This window comes from Epinephelus fuscoguttatus, linkage group LG6 (assembly GCF_011397635.1).
Source record: "Epinephelus fuscoguttatus linkage group LG6, E.fuscoguttatus.final_Chr_v1".
NCBI lineage: Eukaryota > Metazoa > Chordata > Actinopteri > Perciformes > Serranidae > Epinephelus > Epinephelus fuscoguttatus.
Window position 1 is genome coordinate 6,282,415 of NC_064757.1, and position 14,299 is coordinate 6,296,713.

Consider the following 14,299-nt stretch of genomic DNA (forward strand, 5'->3'; position numbering starts at 1 on the left):
CACCAGTTACCTGTTTTTTTTTAACATAAGTTGTTGCAGCAATTCTGGGGTTGATTTTTGATTTTTGACCACTTGATAAAACTTGAAAATGGTCACAAATCCCTCCAAAATGCCACATTAAGACACAAGACCTTGATGAGCACCATAACAAAAAATCCATGCTGTGATATGGTATCAAAAACCTTTGAAATTTGGAGATTTCTATAAAACTTGCATTTTCTGTGGACTGGATGGTAAGCACTTAGGTTCTAGAAGCTTCTGAGAGACCCCCTTATTGTCTATGTACCTATGAAAGCCATACATCCTACCTCTGATTACTCCAGGTCTGTAGTTTGTGGCTATATAGATTGATGAAGCTTCGATTATCCAGAGGTCACTTCATGTCATTTTATGTAGTGAGCTCAAGTTTTTAAAAAGTGGTCTCACTGCAGTGAAATGGCTCCTATGGGAACGAACATTATCCTACATGAATAAAATTGGGCTCATTGAATCCGCTCAGTCTCAGCTCTCTAGTCAGACTCTATTCATGTAATCCTACATCGGCATTTCAGCATGCAGAAAAATTTAAATACAGCAGGCGAAAATGGCACATTTACTGCATGCAAAAAGGGACTCATGGGTACCCTCATTTTCATTCAGATATCTTGAGATGATAAGTCAAGGGACCCCTGTGATAAATGGCCATTTTTTTCTTTGCCTTTGCTGACATTCTTATAGACACTGGTACCAACAGATTCCTTTTTGCCTTCTAGCTTCATATGACACGTGTATCCTCACTCTAGATTTAAAACTCAGCCTGCTACAGCCCCTGAAAGACAGTTACGCCAGTAGAGGACGCCGGCATCCCCAGAGTTGCACAAAGTCAACACACAGCAGCCCTTTGGTACAGAATGTACAGTCCAACAACATAAAAATGACAAAACATGATGTCAGTCTGCATTTATGAAGGCGTAGTGCAACACGTGATACTGTTAACATTCAAATGTATTTCATTTCTAATTATTGTCTCTGGTGTTATGGACCATAGCTCTCTGCTGGTCATGGCACCTGGTACCTGTTCTGTCATCCATGTTCCTGCTCAGGTGTTTTGTGCTGCAGTATGAACTCTGAAGATGTTTGAGTGTGTCGCTTTCCATGTAGTAAAGACAGATTACATGTTAAAGAGGATTAATCACATTTATCAGGAACACTTAATAATGTAATGAGATTAAATCAAAGAAAAAACACATTTATCTAATGCATAACTCATGATGACATTTTTGGGGGATTTTTTTCCCCTTCTGTTGGACAAGTCACGCCAAAAAGACGGAAAGGAAATTATGGAGAAAGGCCTGTGACATGCAGCAAAGGTGCAGCTACGTAGTACATGCTTTAGCCATTATGACTGATGATTTAGTTAAGGAACTGATATAGTAGGCCTGTGCATCATGATTTCCTGTTGCTTACCATTAGGAGGTCACCATGACTGCTATCAATGAATCGTCAACTAAAGGAATACTTCACCCACAAAATGACCATTTGGAAATCAAACATTTCACTGAAAAACTCTTGTATCAGGGTCTGGTTCTTAAGAGAGTGTTTGAGGGCGGCACAGTGATACAGTGGTCAGCATTGTCACCTCACATTAAGAGGATTTCTGGTTCAAACCCCAGGGATGGGGGAGCCCTTCTGTATAGAGTTTGCATGTCAGCATGGGTTTTCTCCGGATTCTCTAGTTTTCTCCCACAGTCTAAAGACATGCAGGTAAAGTGGTGACTCTACATTGTCCGTAGGTGTGAATGTGAGTCTGAATGGTTGTCTGTCTCTATGTGTCAGCCCTGGGATAGTCTGGTGACCTGTCCAGGGTGTACCCCGCCTCGCCCCCATAACCCCCAACAGGATAAGCGGAAGAGAAACTGAATGGATAAATGCATGTGTTTGGGAAGCACTGAGCATACGACAAGGGAGACTTGGGTTATCTGTTTGTAAACAGATGATTTTAAATAGTGTTGCTGTTGTTAAATGTGGTCCCCAATCAATAATTTTTTTTTTCCTTGGAGGCATGCCAGAAAAGCAAAGTTCTCTTCCCAATTTCAAGTTAACACAACATGACTGATGTACAAATGGTAATTTTGTAGGTCATGCATCAGTAATAACCAAATATTGTAGTGTTTGATACACATTTAAGTTTTTGTCCTTTTATTATCATAATATTTTTACTTGAGTAAAGGATCTGAATCATGGCCTGCTCAAACAGCAACTTGAACTCACATTGCTCAGTTTGATGAGGATGCAATCACAATTCAGATTTTGCATTAAATATTTAAACTGGACTGCTCAGCGTTATAACATATTTTCACATATTAAAAAAATCTCTATCTATAAACTTTAAAATTGTTGTTATAGATTACAGCATACAACAGATACATTTCAATTCATCAGCACCAGCTTGTGCAATGCTTCCTACAAATTAACGCTTCTTATTAACTATCTAACTATTAACTATCCAATAATATAAAAACCAACAACTCACAGTGGCTCATAATAATCTGTTTTACTTTAAGTAATTAAAGTACATTTTGCTGAAAATACATTTGTACTTCTATTGTAACACGAGCATTTTAAATAGAGGACTTGTAATAGAGTATTTTTACAGTTGCACAGAATAAAGTGGCCTTACTTAAGGAAAAACATTGACTCATTTATTTACTGCGTTGAAATAGATTTTTCAGCAGTAATATCCAAAGTGTATCCATTGGCTTCTCCTGGTCGCAGAACACTCTTCTAGGATGTGTTAGTTTTTTTTCATTTATCACCATGAACTCAGTCATGTTGCAGTTAAGATAGAGACAGAGGTACCTTAACTTTCTTCTTTTATGCAATGGAAAACCATACCTTTTTTTCAACATTTTTAAGGAAACCTTACAGAGAAGACTCAAGGGAGTTTTTGCCATTGATTTTCTTATGAGAAAACCTAACTAGAACTGTGAGGAAAATCTTAATGAAAGGTGTTCCGTGCAACCCGCCCCACGTACTTTTTCTAACACTGCAACTCATCAGTATTATCCTACAGCTACTGTATGCTGGAGGACATAGTTTCAGTTGAGATTAAACTGGAATAAATCAACACCTTTAACCATCAGAAACTTCTACTCCTTACCTTTGTGTTGAATCACAAGTTACACAGGTATTTTGAACCAGCTTCACTGTGCTTCCTGGATATCTTTGCATTTTGAAACGCTCAGGAAGGCTTTTAACATCAGTCCATGTTCCTGAATGCGGTTTCAAATTATATTAAAGGATGCTCTGGAAAATAATTGCCATGTCAAATAATGTCACATATGGGATCTGTAATAAATGGGATTCCATGTGAACAATATTAATATGGACTAAAACAATGACATTAGTTGATCATTAAAGTTTATCCGTTACCTTTTTAAACTATGACAAAAAATACGTATGTGGACCTTAACTCAAGGTCCACATACTGGCTTTCTCAATCAACTGTTTACCACAATGTTGGAGTCTTGACAGTGTAGAAGACTGAGATGCTGTTAAAAGTAAAGTGAGCTGGGAGCTGAGATTTACTGTCAAACTATGAAGCAACGGTATTAAGTTCACTTCATTTAGATTTCAGCTCTACCAAATTGCTAATCAGATCATGTTGTTTTGGATTCATTCTGCTGTCTAGTTACCAGAAACCAAACACGTGCAACATCCACTTGACTACCAGGCAGACAGTGAGGCCAAATGGTTAGCCATCTTTATTATGAAACAATATAGGGACCAGATCAAACAGCTGTTACATGGTGGTTTTTTGGCCACTGCAGTCCCTTTCCATGTCCTGACACATCCCCGGACAGCCAGCCCTCTCCCAGCTGCCTTCAAGGTGCTTGTTCCTAGGACCGCCTCCAGGAGCTGAGCTTCATTCCAGCTGAGTGCATCCCTCTCCAGCTTCTCCTTCCCCCCCTCCCTCCTGACGTCCCTTTCAGCTGGGCAGCCGACAGTCCATCTGCCACTGGAATATGTCTCAGTGTGGTAAAGGGCTCTGTTTCTGATGTGATAGGTGGTTATATTAGGGTGCCCAATAGTGGGAGAGGAAACATGCGTGGAAGATTCCAATTAACCAAACAGGTTCTTCCCACATTACCAATTTTAAATAAGTGCCAATCAATATCATTTCAAGTGGAGAAAGCAAATAATTACTAATCCTGATACTAATCAGGAACAGAAAATCACAATTGCCATTTGTCATGCTGATTTAGCAGCATGGTCTGAGAGTGCAACTAATCTATGTTGAAAAAACCCATCAAAGTACATCTGAGAAAATTTTGGGATATTCTTTGAGGGCCTGCTGAAGATAACGGCATGTTTGGAGTGTTTGGAAACCAATTTTTCTTTCACACTCAAGAATCTTCTGTAGCATTTTCAGCAATGACATTTCAATTAATGTTTGTTTCTGCTCAGTGGGTTACAAACTGTGGGGAAGGAGATGTGAGAGGGATTGTCCCATAGAGTACAGTGCAAGTCTAGAAGCAGTGGAGGTGAGTAAGGAAAACATTTCAGTCAGCACGCACCTCCAGGACCTACCTACAGCTTCTCTTCTTTCTGTCATGTTTGTTTTTTTTAAGCTTAAAAGATTATTGATGATGGGGCAAAAGAAAAAAAGAGTAATCAACCAGTATTCCTTCTCTGCAAAAAATAAAATACTTCAGAAAAATCATGTCTAAGTGAGATCTATTTAACACAAGAGTTGTTTATATAGAGGAAAAGCAAACAGAAAATTAACACATTACTCAGTATTTCCATCTAACTCTTCATCTGAACATCATGTTCCCTTATCATTTCTTTTTCCATTTTTCACATTAAGAAAAGAGTAGAAAGTTAGAAATGGTCTGGAGATTTATGGCTGAGGAGGGGGAGAAAGAGGAGGAAGAGGAGGGGGAGGAAGCTGTCTGATCCACAGAGAGTCCTGGATGGGGAGGGAGGCTGAGGCTGCCGCTGCCTGGCTTCAGCTGGGGCGGCTCCTGGACTGCAGGGAGGACCGGTGTAAAGGGGAGAAGGGGGGAGGGGAGTGAGCGAGGAAGGTGGTGAGGTGTAGGGGGAGAGCGAGGAGGCGAGAGGAAGATCGGTATTTGGCTTGGGCAGGTAAGACAGGAGGAGGGGGGAGAAAGAGACAGAGAGAGGGCTACACGCTTGTCAGGTGATCAGTCCATTGGCCGCTTTTCGCCGTGTTTCTTTGTAAACTCTTCAGCGTTCTTCAAGAATTTTTTACGGTCCTTTGAGTATTCTTCTGCTAGGTCTGCCCGAAGGGGATGCTCCGGCTGGGGGTCGTTCACCAGCGCAATGAGGGACTGAATTACTGCAAGACACAAACAGCCAAGGAAAACAAGTTAGATGTTTTTCTTAATGAGACAATGGCCACTAGTCTCTCAGCAGTGTGTGCTGGCAGAAAGAGCATTAACTGAAAGGTAGAGGTCATTAAGACACCAAGCCAGGGCTTTTGCACAATCAGGTGAGTAAATTCTATGTGCTTATACTGTACCTCGAGTTGCTGACAACCATCCGCCAATTAATTCAGGTGGTGTTGTCATTTTACATACTTTCCTACCCTCCAGGGCTCCATTGGCTTCCGTTCATTTTAACACACTAATGCTGGGTTCAGACTGCATGACATTTGTGTCTGTTCTGACAGTCAATGTGTCAGATTAGGCAACTGTAGAGTCATAAAATCTTACCGTGACTTGACCGACAGACATGACAGACTACATGTTGGTCTACGACAAAACATCACTAGTTGTCGTTTGTGATGTCATCAAATTATTCTTGTCCTATTTTTATTAATCGTATTACTATTATCATTATTATTGTCATCATCATCATCATTAATATCATTATTGTTGTTACTATTATTATTATTATTATCTCAGTCAATATGGCTGTTCATGTCCCAGCCGAACTGTTTTGTGAAAAGCGCCACCAGATCGCAGGAGCTACATTTGAAGTACTGCATGCAAACAAGCAAGTCACTGACTCCTCAAAAAGTTCCTACAAATGTTTCGCAATAAAAGCCTTTATAGAAAATGAAAGGATTCTCTCAACTGACGTTATAAGGGGCTTTTAATTTGAAACAGACATAGAAAGTGTTGAAATGACAGCACAATGCATTAAATTAAAAGTAAGGATGAGCAACTGGGGAGACATGGAATTGCGCGCCCTCCTTGCCCTCGCAAAGGAAGAGGCCATTAACCGTCAGATGACGGGAACGGTGAAGAACGGGCCAACTTACGGGAGAATTGCCGAAGGACTGACCAGCCGCGGCTACCCTCTCACGTCAATGTTTGCGTCACACATTGAGCTACACGTGTTGTTACTTGCTCACGCCCCCATTGACCCGAAAAAGGCAAATTCTTTATAAACAAAAGTAGGTAGGCGGCGTTTTACTGCACTCCCCGATTTTGTTTTTATACTGCCAATGCAGAAAAAAGACTGATTGGACTTTCCTGCAAATTTGCACAATTCCTATTTCAAAAGGGCTTTAGTGCATAAGTGTGTGTGTTTGTGTGTGTGTGTTTTTAATGGGGATGAGTCGGGACGAAAAATAAATGCTGTTTCTTGACTTTTCTTTAGTGAGTTTTGTCATGTTTTGTAGGATAATTTGAAATGTTTATAAGGCTTGGTGCATACACATTCCAACAGCATTTAAAATACCATTTGGTTATTGAAAAATCTGATGAATGATTTTAAATGGTTCTTATATATGAATAAGTTTTGGACAATGTTTGAACTAATGGATTAATTTGTGCTCAATATTAACTGTGTTCTAGATGTTTTCTTACTTTTGGACTAGTCAACTAGTCTAAGTAAGTACATCAGTCATTTGGAACATCCCTAGTTAAAATGATGCAGCATGATCTGTGAATCTCTCCAGGTGGTGCATTCAGGTGCTGAAGTTGAGTGTCTGTCACAAGGTTATTACAGTTAACTAAAGCTAGACTAAAAAGTAAAACTATTTTTTTGTTTTTTGTTTTTTTTTTTACTGAACTTGAAATAAAAATAAAACTAGACTTTCGAAAAAACAAAAACCAACAGAAACCATACTGTATATTTAACTGACTAAAAAAAAAAAAAGCTTTATGCTGCATTCCAGGCAAGTTTCTGAGCCCGTAAGTCACCACTTAAAGTCACGACTCACGACTTCATAGCATTACAGGCAAGTCACGCCAAACTGTCAAAGCAACATGGCGGAATGTGCAGGTTTTATGTTTGTTTCCGATCACTTCCATCACCAAACTGCCAGTTCCTTGTTCATTTGAGTGAAACAGAGGAGAAGCGGCGCATAGGTCACAGATGCTATTGTACTTTTTATTTTACATTATCTGTGTGTTTGGAAATGTATTTTGTATTGATTTATTCTTGCACTGGAAACCAGCTGTTAGAGGGGCTGCCAATAATGCGTTAACATTAGGGTTATTTTTTTTGTCTATTTCTCACTGTGTATCACTTGCATCAACACCGTATCCATAGGGCTGCCACTGTTATTTAAAGGAGTAAGGTAATTGGTTTAGAGGGCTGTGTGACGTCAGACGGCGTAACTGGGAGTACATCGATCTGGTACAAGTTCACAGGTGGTAAGTTACAGGTTTGACTGCCGTTCCAGTACACTTTCACGGGTAGAAGGTCGTAAAAACATGAATTACGGGTTGCCTGGAACGCGCTTTTAGACTTCGTCAATTTGATCCAACCTGTCAACACAACAAGCCTGAGGAGTGCATATGTTTATTGAGACTGGGACAGCTACATGTACAAGTCTACTGTGAATAAGCTGCTATCGCGAGGTGTTGTGTATGTATTCTAATACCTATTATGAACGACTTTAATCTTGCCCATGACAAATACCCCTCATGTTACAATAAAAAACTGAAACCAATAAAAAGTCATCTAAAACTAAACATTTTTAAACAACAAAAATGTAACTCAAAACAAGCAAATCCACTCTGGAAACTAACTGAAACTAACCTGAATTGAAAACAGAAATTAAAACTGAAATAAAAAATAATAACTAATTGAAAATACAAAACTATAACTCCTCTGGTCTGGCAGCAGAGCTTCATCATTCAGCTACTACATCTCATTGCCTTCAGAGGCTCGGGTGGTTTGTAAAATCAACAGGGAATATAAATACTTATCAGACATGAATGACACTTCTCTACAGTCAGTTGCATTGAAGAGTCTATGAAAATGTTTCTCCTGACACAACAGTTTTAACTATATGACACCACTTAAATGCACTGTTACTCTTTGTGGAACTCAGATCTGAGTTTTCACTGGATGATCAGGGCTGGAGGACCCACATACAGATTAGGAAACAAAAGCAGTTCACAACGAAGTAACTCTGCAAAGCACTGACACTTTCACAAGAGACTGTCAGAGAGTGAATATGATGACACAGAGCGGCTACGATATGAGCATGACACTTTCTACATAATTACTGTTGTGGTGCATCCGTTTGAGCCTCAGTATTGACTTCATGTACCCTGTTGGTTCCATCTCAGATTTTGTCTTTTACCTTCCTGTCACTATTGCCAGCTACTATAGCCTTAGAGTCATGAAGAGTCTTGGTCCTGACTGGTTCACACAGACTACTATAAATGTCTTAAAGCTGGGAACACATGTCCACATTTATGTGAAGGTCACATGAGAGCAGTTTGCCCACTGGCAACTTAGGTTAACTATTTTCAGTATAAAATCACGAACATTTCAAACACTTGTGCATTACACTGTGTGAACACTTAATCATTTCCCAAAATACAACAGGTCACAGCAGACTGTAAAACTGAAAAGAATCTTTTTACGCTACGAAATGAAATACCAAAATATATAGAATAATGAAGAATAAACTTGTGCATTAGGAAGAGTGTTTCAATTTGTTCCACCTTGGTTATATTTAAATTTTCAACGCACCCAAACATTTATCATACATTAATCCACACATCTGGGTGATGATGTTGAATGTGCGTTAACATGTTGGATGTGTTTCTATTGACATTTTCTACAACAGTGGAGCAAAGCCCACTGGCCATCCTTATCTTTTACACAACTCTCTCTCTAGTGCTGTTCTAGCTGACCAGGAACCGGTGGGTGGGCCTTCCAGCTCCAGTGTTAAATTTGCGCTCACCATATTGTGACTAACTTGCAAGCCAATCTGCTTGTTATGATAACCTCAGCATATAATGCTAACCGCATATGACTTAAGGTTTCTGGGCGTAACTAGTGCTTTGGTTCTGCATTACGTGCATCACTCTACATACCATTTATTCTGTGTGCTGCAGCAGACCGTGACAATTTGGTATAAATACATATACCGTTACTGCCCACTTACAGCACATAGTAAAACACAAATACAAATTCTTATCGGTCCCCATGACTGTCATAACAGCAAGAAGATCAGCTGACCCTGGAGCTGTGTGGGTGGAGAACTGATCTAATTAGTGATGCTATGTAAACAGCAGTCGATGCTTGTCAGACTGTCTCTAATTTTCTTCCAGTTCCATCAGTGCTTCATATTGTACACTAGATTAGAAGAAATTATATTATAGGAAATTAAAGGCCAAGATTACGAAATTGGAGCACTCGACATGAGGTCAATACTGAGGAGGATATAGTTCTAAGGCGAGCAAAAGAGAACACTGCTGCTACATCATCAGATCAGGTAGATCCCCAGCCTCTGGAACCAACAAACAGCAGCTAGTGGTGTAGTTGTGACACATGCTAAACTCTGCATTCCGGTGTTTCTGCAGCTCTGAAGAGGATTTAGAAGTTGCTGTTGGCGGAGTCATAGCAAGGCAGCTATACAGCAGATGAACAAACATGTGGTAGGCCATCCACAATTCAGTGCTCTCTCGCAATTTCACAGTGAAGTTCACAAGCTGAGCATCCCTCCAAGCTACAATGTTTTCTGTGTGCTTTAAGGAGCAGAGTCTGTCTAATCAGCAATGCTCATAGGCGGGACATCTGTCCTGCACTGAACTACACATTGAAAATGTGTATCTTCACCACAAAAATTTGTGCCAAGATGAAAGATTGTTTTACAAGCAAAATCGTGATTACCATGAGTTATAATCAAAAATGTTTGGATGGGCCAGATTTTAAGGTGGGTGTATCACCTTAACATTTTATCATGAAAACTGGTATGGTCCTATCAGGTCCCATCTATCAGCTGACAATAAGGACATGTCTCCACTACACCATCTAGGCTATCACTATATATATATATATATATATATATATATATATATATATATATATATATATGTACTTTATTAATCCAGTTCAATTTTTTCACTCTTTTTGTCATTTTGCAGTATTCACTGCACTCTTGGTGCTGTATGTTTCCTGTCACCCTAACAATAGTAATAAAACTGATAGGGATGAACCCATTTACTGGCTGATGTTCACCTTGTTGACTGCAATCAGCCTATCAACAAGCAATATGACATTCATCAGTGACAGTGGCTGATGTTTTTCTGTTGTGTCGTGTCACAATAATTTTGTGCAAGCTAAAATCAGGGCTCAAGACTAAGTCCCATCATCCCATCATTCTGTCATCCAGAGAGCAATAGAATACACGTTTGGGACAAACAGAGATCTTGCGCGGGACGCTGTCAGAAACCTATTTTGTCCCTGAAAATGCTACATTGTGAAAAAACAAGTCGGTTTTGAAATTAGCAGGAGAGCTAGGGGGTTGTTTCTAAATCCAATCTGACGCTCTTCACTTAAAATTATATTGTTACATGAATTAACGAATGGTTAAATTAATTAGCTTGATGTTAGGCGACCCTTTTTTTTTCTCCGAGCGAAGATTGGAATAAATGCTGTTCACATAACCCGGCCCAAATTAATACATATAAAAGTACAAATATCCACTCATTACTAAAGGTGTATGTCGTATAAAAACTCAAGTAATGGTCAAAGTTGTCATATGGAATATTTAAGGTGTGTTGATTGAGTCATGCCGTCAGATCGTGCATTGAGTAAAATTATGTGTTAATGTTCCACCTTAAAAATCTGGTCATGTGAAAAAGGTTAAAGGTTGTTTACATAATTTTGTATGACTGAATTTGTGCTCAATCAAAGATAGTGTAATAAAGGGCTGAATGACCTTAAAACAGTTTATATATTCTGGATAATGAAGTTGTTGTTTTTTTTTCTGGCACAAGAGGGTGAACAAATAACAACAAAACCAAAATAATCAACAACAACAAAAAACAGTGGTATTGGCTATCAATAAAAATGGTATTTTAAACATTGGTACTGGCCCAGAATTTCACAATCGCTGCATTCCTTTAAACTGATATTAAAATAATGTGGGTCAGCATCATATAAGATAACCAGTCCATCAGCCCATGAAATCCTTGACACTACACTATGTAAGTGCTGTTGAGATCCGTAATGTTTTGATTTACTAAGTAACCTCATTAAACGTCAAATACTGTAATGTTTTGGTTCCTGTTGAGTTTACTCAAAGAAAGGGTACTGAAACTGATTTGTTTTGGTATTGGTACTTAAACTTTGATTAAAACCTATTTAGCAATTTCATCAAACAATTTCAATCAAAGCCCTTCTCTGTGTAGAAACATGGACATGTAATAAAAAAATGTAATAAAAGGTAATTATGTCTCATCAGCTTACTTACAGAGGCCCTCTGTGACACTTAAAACACCCACCTTGGTCAGTTTTGGTGGCAGGCTTCCAGTTCTCTGCACTGATCACAGGCAAGCACACCTGGCCCTTCTCATCAATGTTGGGGTGATAGATCTTTGTCTTGAATGTGATCTTGGGAGGCTTGAAAGGGTACTCGGTGGGGAAAATGATTTCGATTCTGAACGCACCTTTGTCATAAGGAGGGTTGTCCTGGAAATGAACAAAGGAGGTTAGTAGAAGAAACTGTAGAGGTGGTAAACGTAATGGTAGAGCAGTCAAGGAGGACTGGCTACTTACAGGAACAATGAGCCCTTGCCATGACAATAGGTTTGATTCCTCAACTTGAATGTTTCTGAAGTTTTTCATTCCAGACTTGCGAATCTCATCGAGTTCCTAAAAGGGAACAAGCAAATAATGTATGTTACAGAAGTGAAAATCGTTCATGTTCACCAAGGTTGAGTCTAGAGTACCAGTTTTGAATTGGAACCAGTTATAAAGTGGATAACAGGGGATTTATTTATAAAACTTACTTTATTGCTTTTCAATTTCCCTTACCGATTTGTGAAAGTCTTACTGTAACTTTGTGGTCAGGTGTGCGCCAACACATGTTTACAATGTGGCAGAGAGCAAGTGCTCAACAATGCAGCTAAAGGGGAGGCAATGTGGTGCCACAGGCTGTTAAGTTCTTGGTCATCACCTCAGACATCTCTGGTTCAATTACTGATAGTGCTACCTCCAGCTCACTTAGTAAGAATTTTGCTTGCAGCCAGCGAGAATTCCCATCATTTTTTGTTTGTTTGTTTTTGCTGCACTAGTGACTTTTATAGTAGAAAATGGAACTGAAGTGAATGTGTCATGGAGGGTATAGCATTTGTCTGTCTACACTCAGCCCCTTGACAACGATAGAAGCAGTGTTCAGAAACTGGGCATTTCCATTTAATAAGTAAATGAGGGGAGAAATAAGAACTAAATTAAATGTGGCTACATTTTCTCAAAATATGTGTTCATCTACAAATGGCTGTTCATGACAGCCTAAATCTGCAAATATACATACACACACACACACACACACACACACACATATATATATATATATATATATATATATATGTACACACACACACACACACACACACACATATTTGCCATTCTGTTATATAATGTGCCTACAACCAAGAGCCACATTAAATTAGAACTGAAAAAGATGAGCATAATCTATGCAATAATCAACCATACACTTCACTTATCAAATGGTTGTACATTGTTACTAGTTGCTTTTATAGTATGTATAGGCCTACATATGTATACAGACTGTACAACAAGTTGATCAAATTTGATTTCTAAAGCTTAGTAAGTTTATTTGCATGGTTCATTAAGTGCTACTATATTTCATTATAATGTAGGCTGCCTGAGAACCCTGTAACTGGCTAGAAAATAATCTGTACTCATACCCCCTGCTCATAACATAAAGACACCAGTGCTGTGTGCGATTGCTCAGGGTGTTTAAGTATGGTGGACAGTAATAAGCAGTGGGAATTACACACTATATTCCCCAACATTCTGATATAATGGTCTAATTCCCATAAAACAAAGGTACTCATTGTAGGCCTGCAAGCCTGATCTTCAATCACTGTCATCTGCTGAGCCAGGTCTGAACGATCCTGATGTAGTCTCATCTATTGTTATCAATTTAGCTAGTAGGTAACGACCTTAAAAAGTCCCAATCATGCTCTAGGAAACAATTCTGATAATTAACACTGCTTTACTCCAGCCTCAGTCTTCCTTCAGGCCGATTTCCTCATTCTGTCCTGCCAGCTAGCTGCGAGAGCTTAATGTTGTTGTGTGTGTCGTCGGGTGCAAACTAGCCCGTGTACAAAGTCTCACTGACTTGTTGCCAGAAAATGGCACATCCGGTCCTGGTATTTATTGTCTGATTCTTTCACGTAAAGGTAATGAAACATGTTAACAGTTGATTTAAACTAAGTTTATCCCCATCCATCCTTTAGTGACGAACTACCGAACCTTGCTAACTGGGGGTTTAGCTGACGCTCGCTGGCTAGCTAGCGAACTGAAACGCAGCTAAGACCTGAGGCTAGCACGTTAGCCGATTAGCAAACGCCTTATGCCGAGAAAACTCGTTCACGGTTTTATGTTGGCCACATCTTAACTCCCTCCCTGGCTCGTAGAACCCATAACGGCTTAAGAGCTGTACGTTGCTAGTGAACAAAACATATGTTGCGTGGTCGTCTTCGAAAGCTGACTACCGACTCTGGCCTAATTTGCCGGTGCTTCGCTGCCTAACGGTAATATCTGGTCAGCTAGCCAACGTTACATGGCCAGTAGTGACCTCTCGTTTTAATTAGTTTACAGCTAAAAACAGCCACTAAGTATGTCTTCAAAAAACACTGCCTTATTTGAGTCGAAACGAAAAACGAATGAGTCCTGGAGTCGCCAATACATCTCTATACAGTACAAATTATATGAAAATAACGGGATCGGGAGATTTACCTTGGCCAGCCTCCTGCTCGCCGCCATCTTGAAACTACTGTGTGTTCCCAGAATACACAGCGCGGCGAATATGGGTCCTGGTCCTGGGCTGAGGATCAGTCGTCAGCCA

At 39.5% G+C, this 14,299-nt stretch overlaps 1 protein-coding gene across 1 annotated transcript; it reads right to left on the reverse strand.

The window, feature by feature from the left end:
- Window positions 1-3,715: 3,715 nt before the first annotated feature.
- On the reverse strand, window positions 3,716-14,299 carry ube2l3b (ubiquitin-conjugating enzyme E2L 3b). The gene is made up of 4 exons (XM_049579930.1): window positions 14,191-14,299; window positions 11,980-12,075; window positions 11,706-11,892; window positions 3,716-5,341 (listed from the first exon to the last, which is right to left on the reverse strand). The coding sequence occupies exons 1-4, from the start codon at window positions 14,215-14,217 to the stop codon at window positions 5,187-5,189; spliced, it is 465 nt and encodes a 154-aa protein (XP_049435887.1). The 5' UTR covers window positions 14,218-14,299; the 3' UTR covers window positions 3,716-5,186.

Excerpts from the sequence above, each read along its gene's own strand:
- ube2l3b (XM_049579930.1), bottom strand. The coding sequence starts at position 14,217 with ATGGCGGCGAGCAGGAGGCTGGCCAAG. Across the intron at positions 12,076-14,190 it reads CGAGCAGGAGGCTGGCCAAG|GAACTCGATGAGATTCGCAA; the intron begins GTAAATCTCCCG and ends GTTCCCTTTTAG. Across the intron at positions 5,342-11,705 it reads TGCCACCAAAACTGACCAAG|TAATTCAGTCCCTCATTGCG; the intron begins GTGGGTGTTTTA and ends TGTGTCTTGCAG.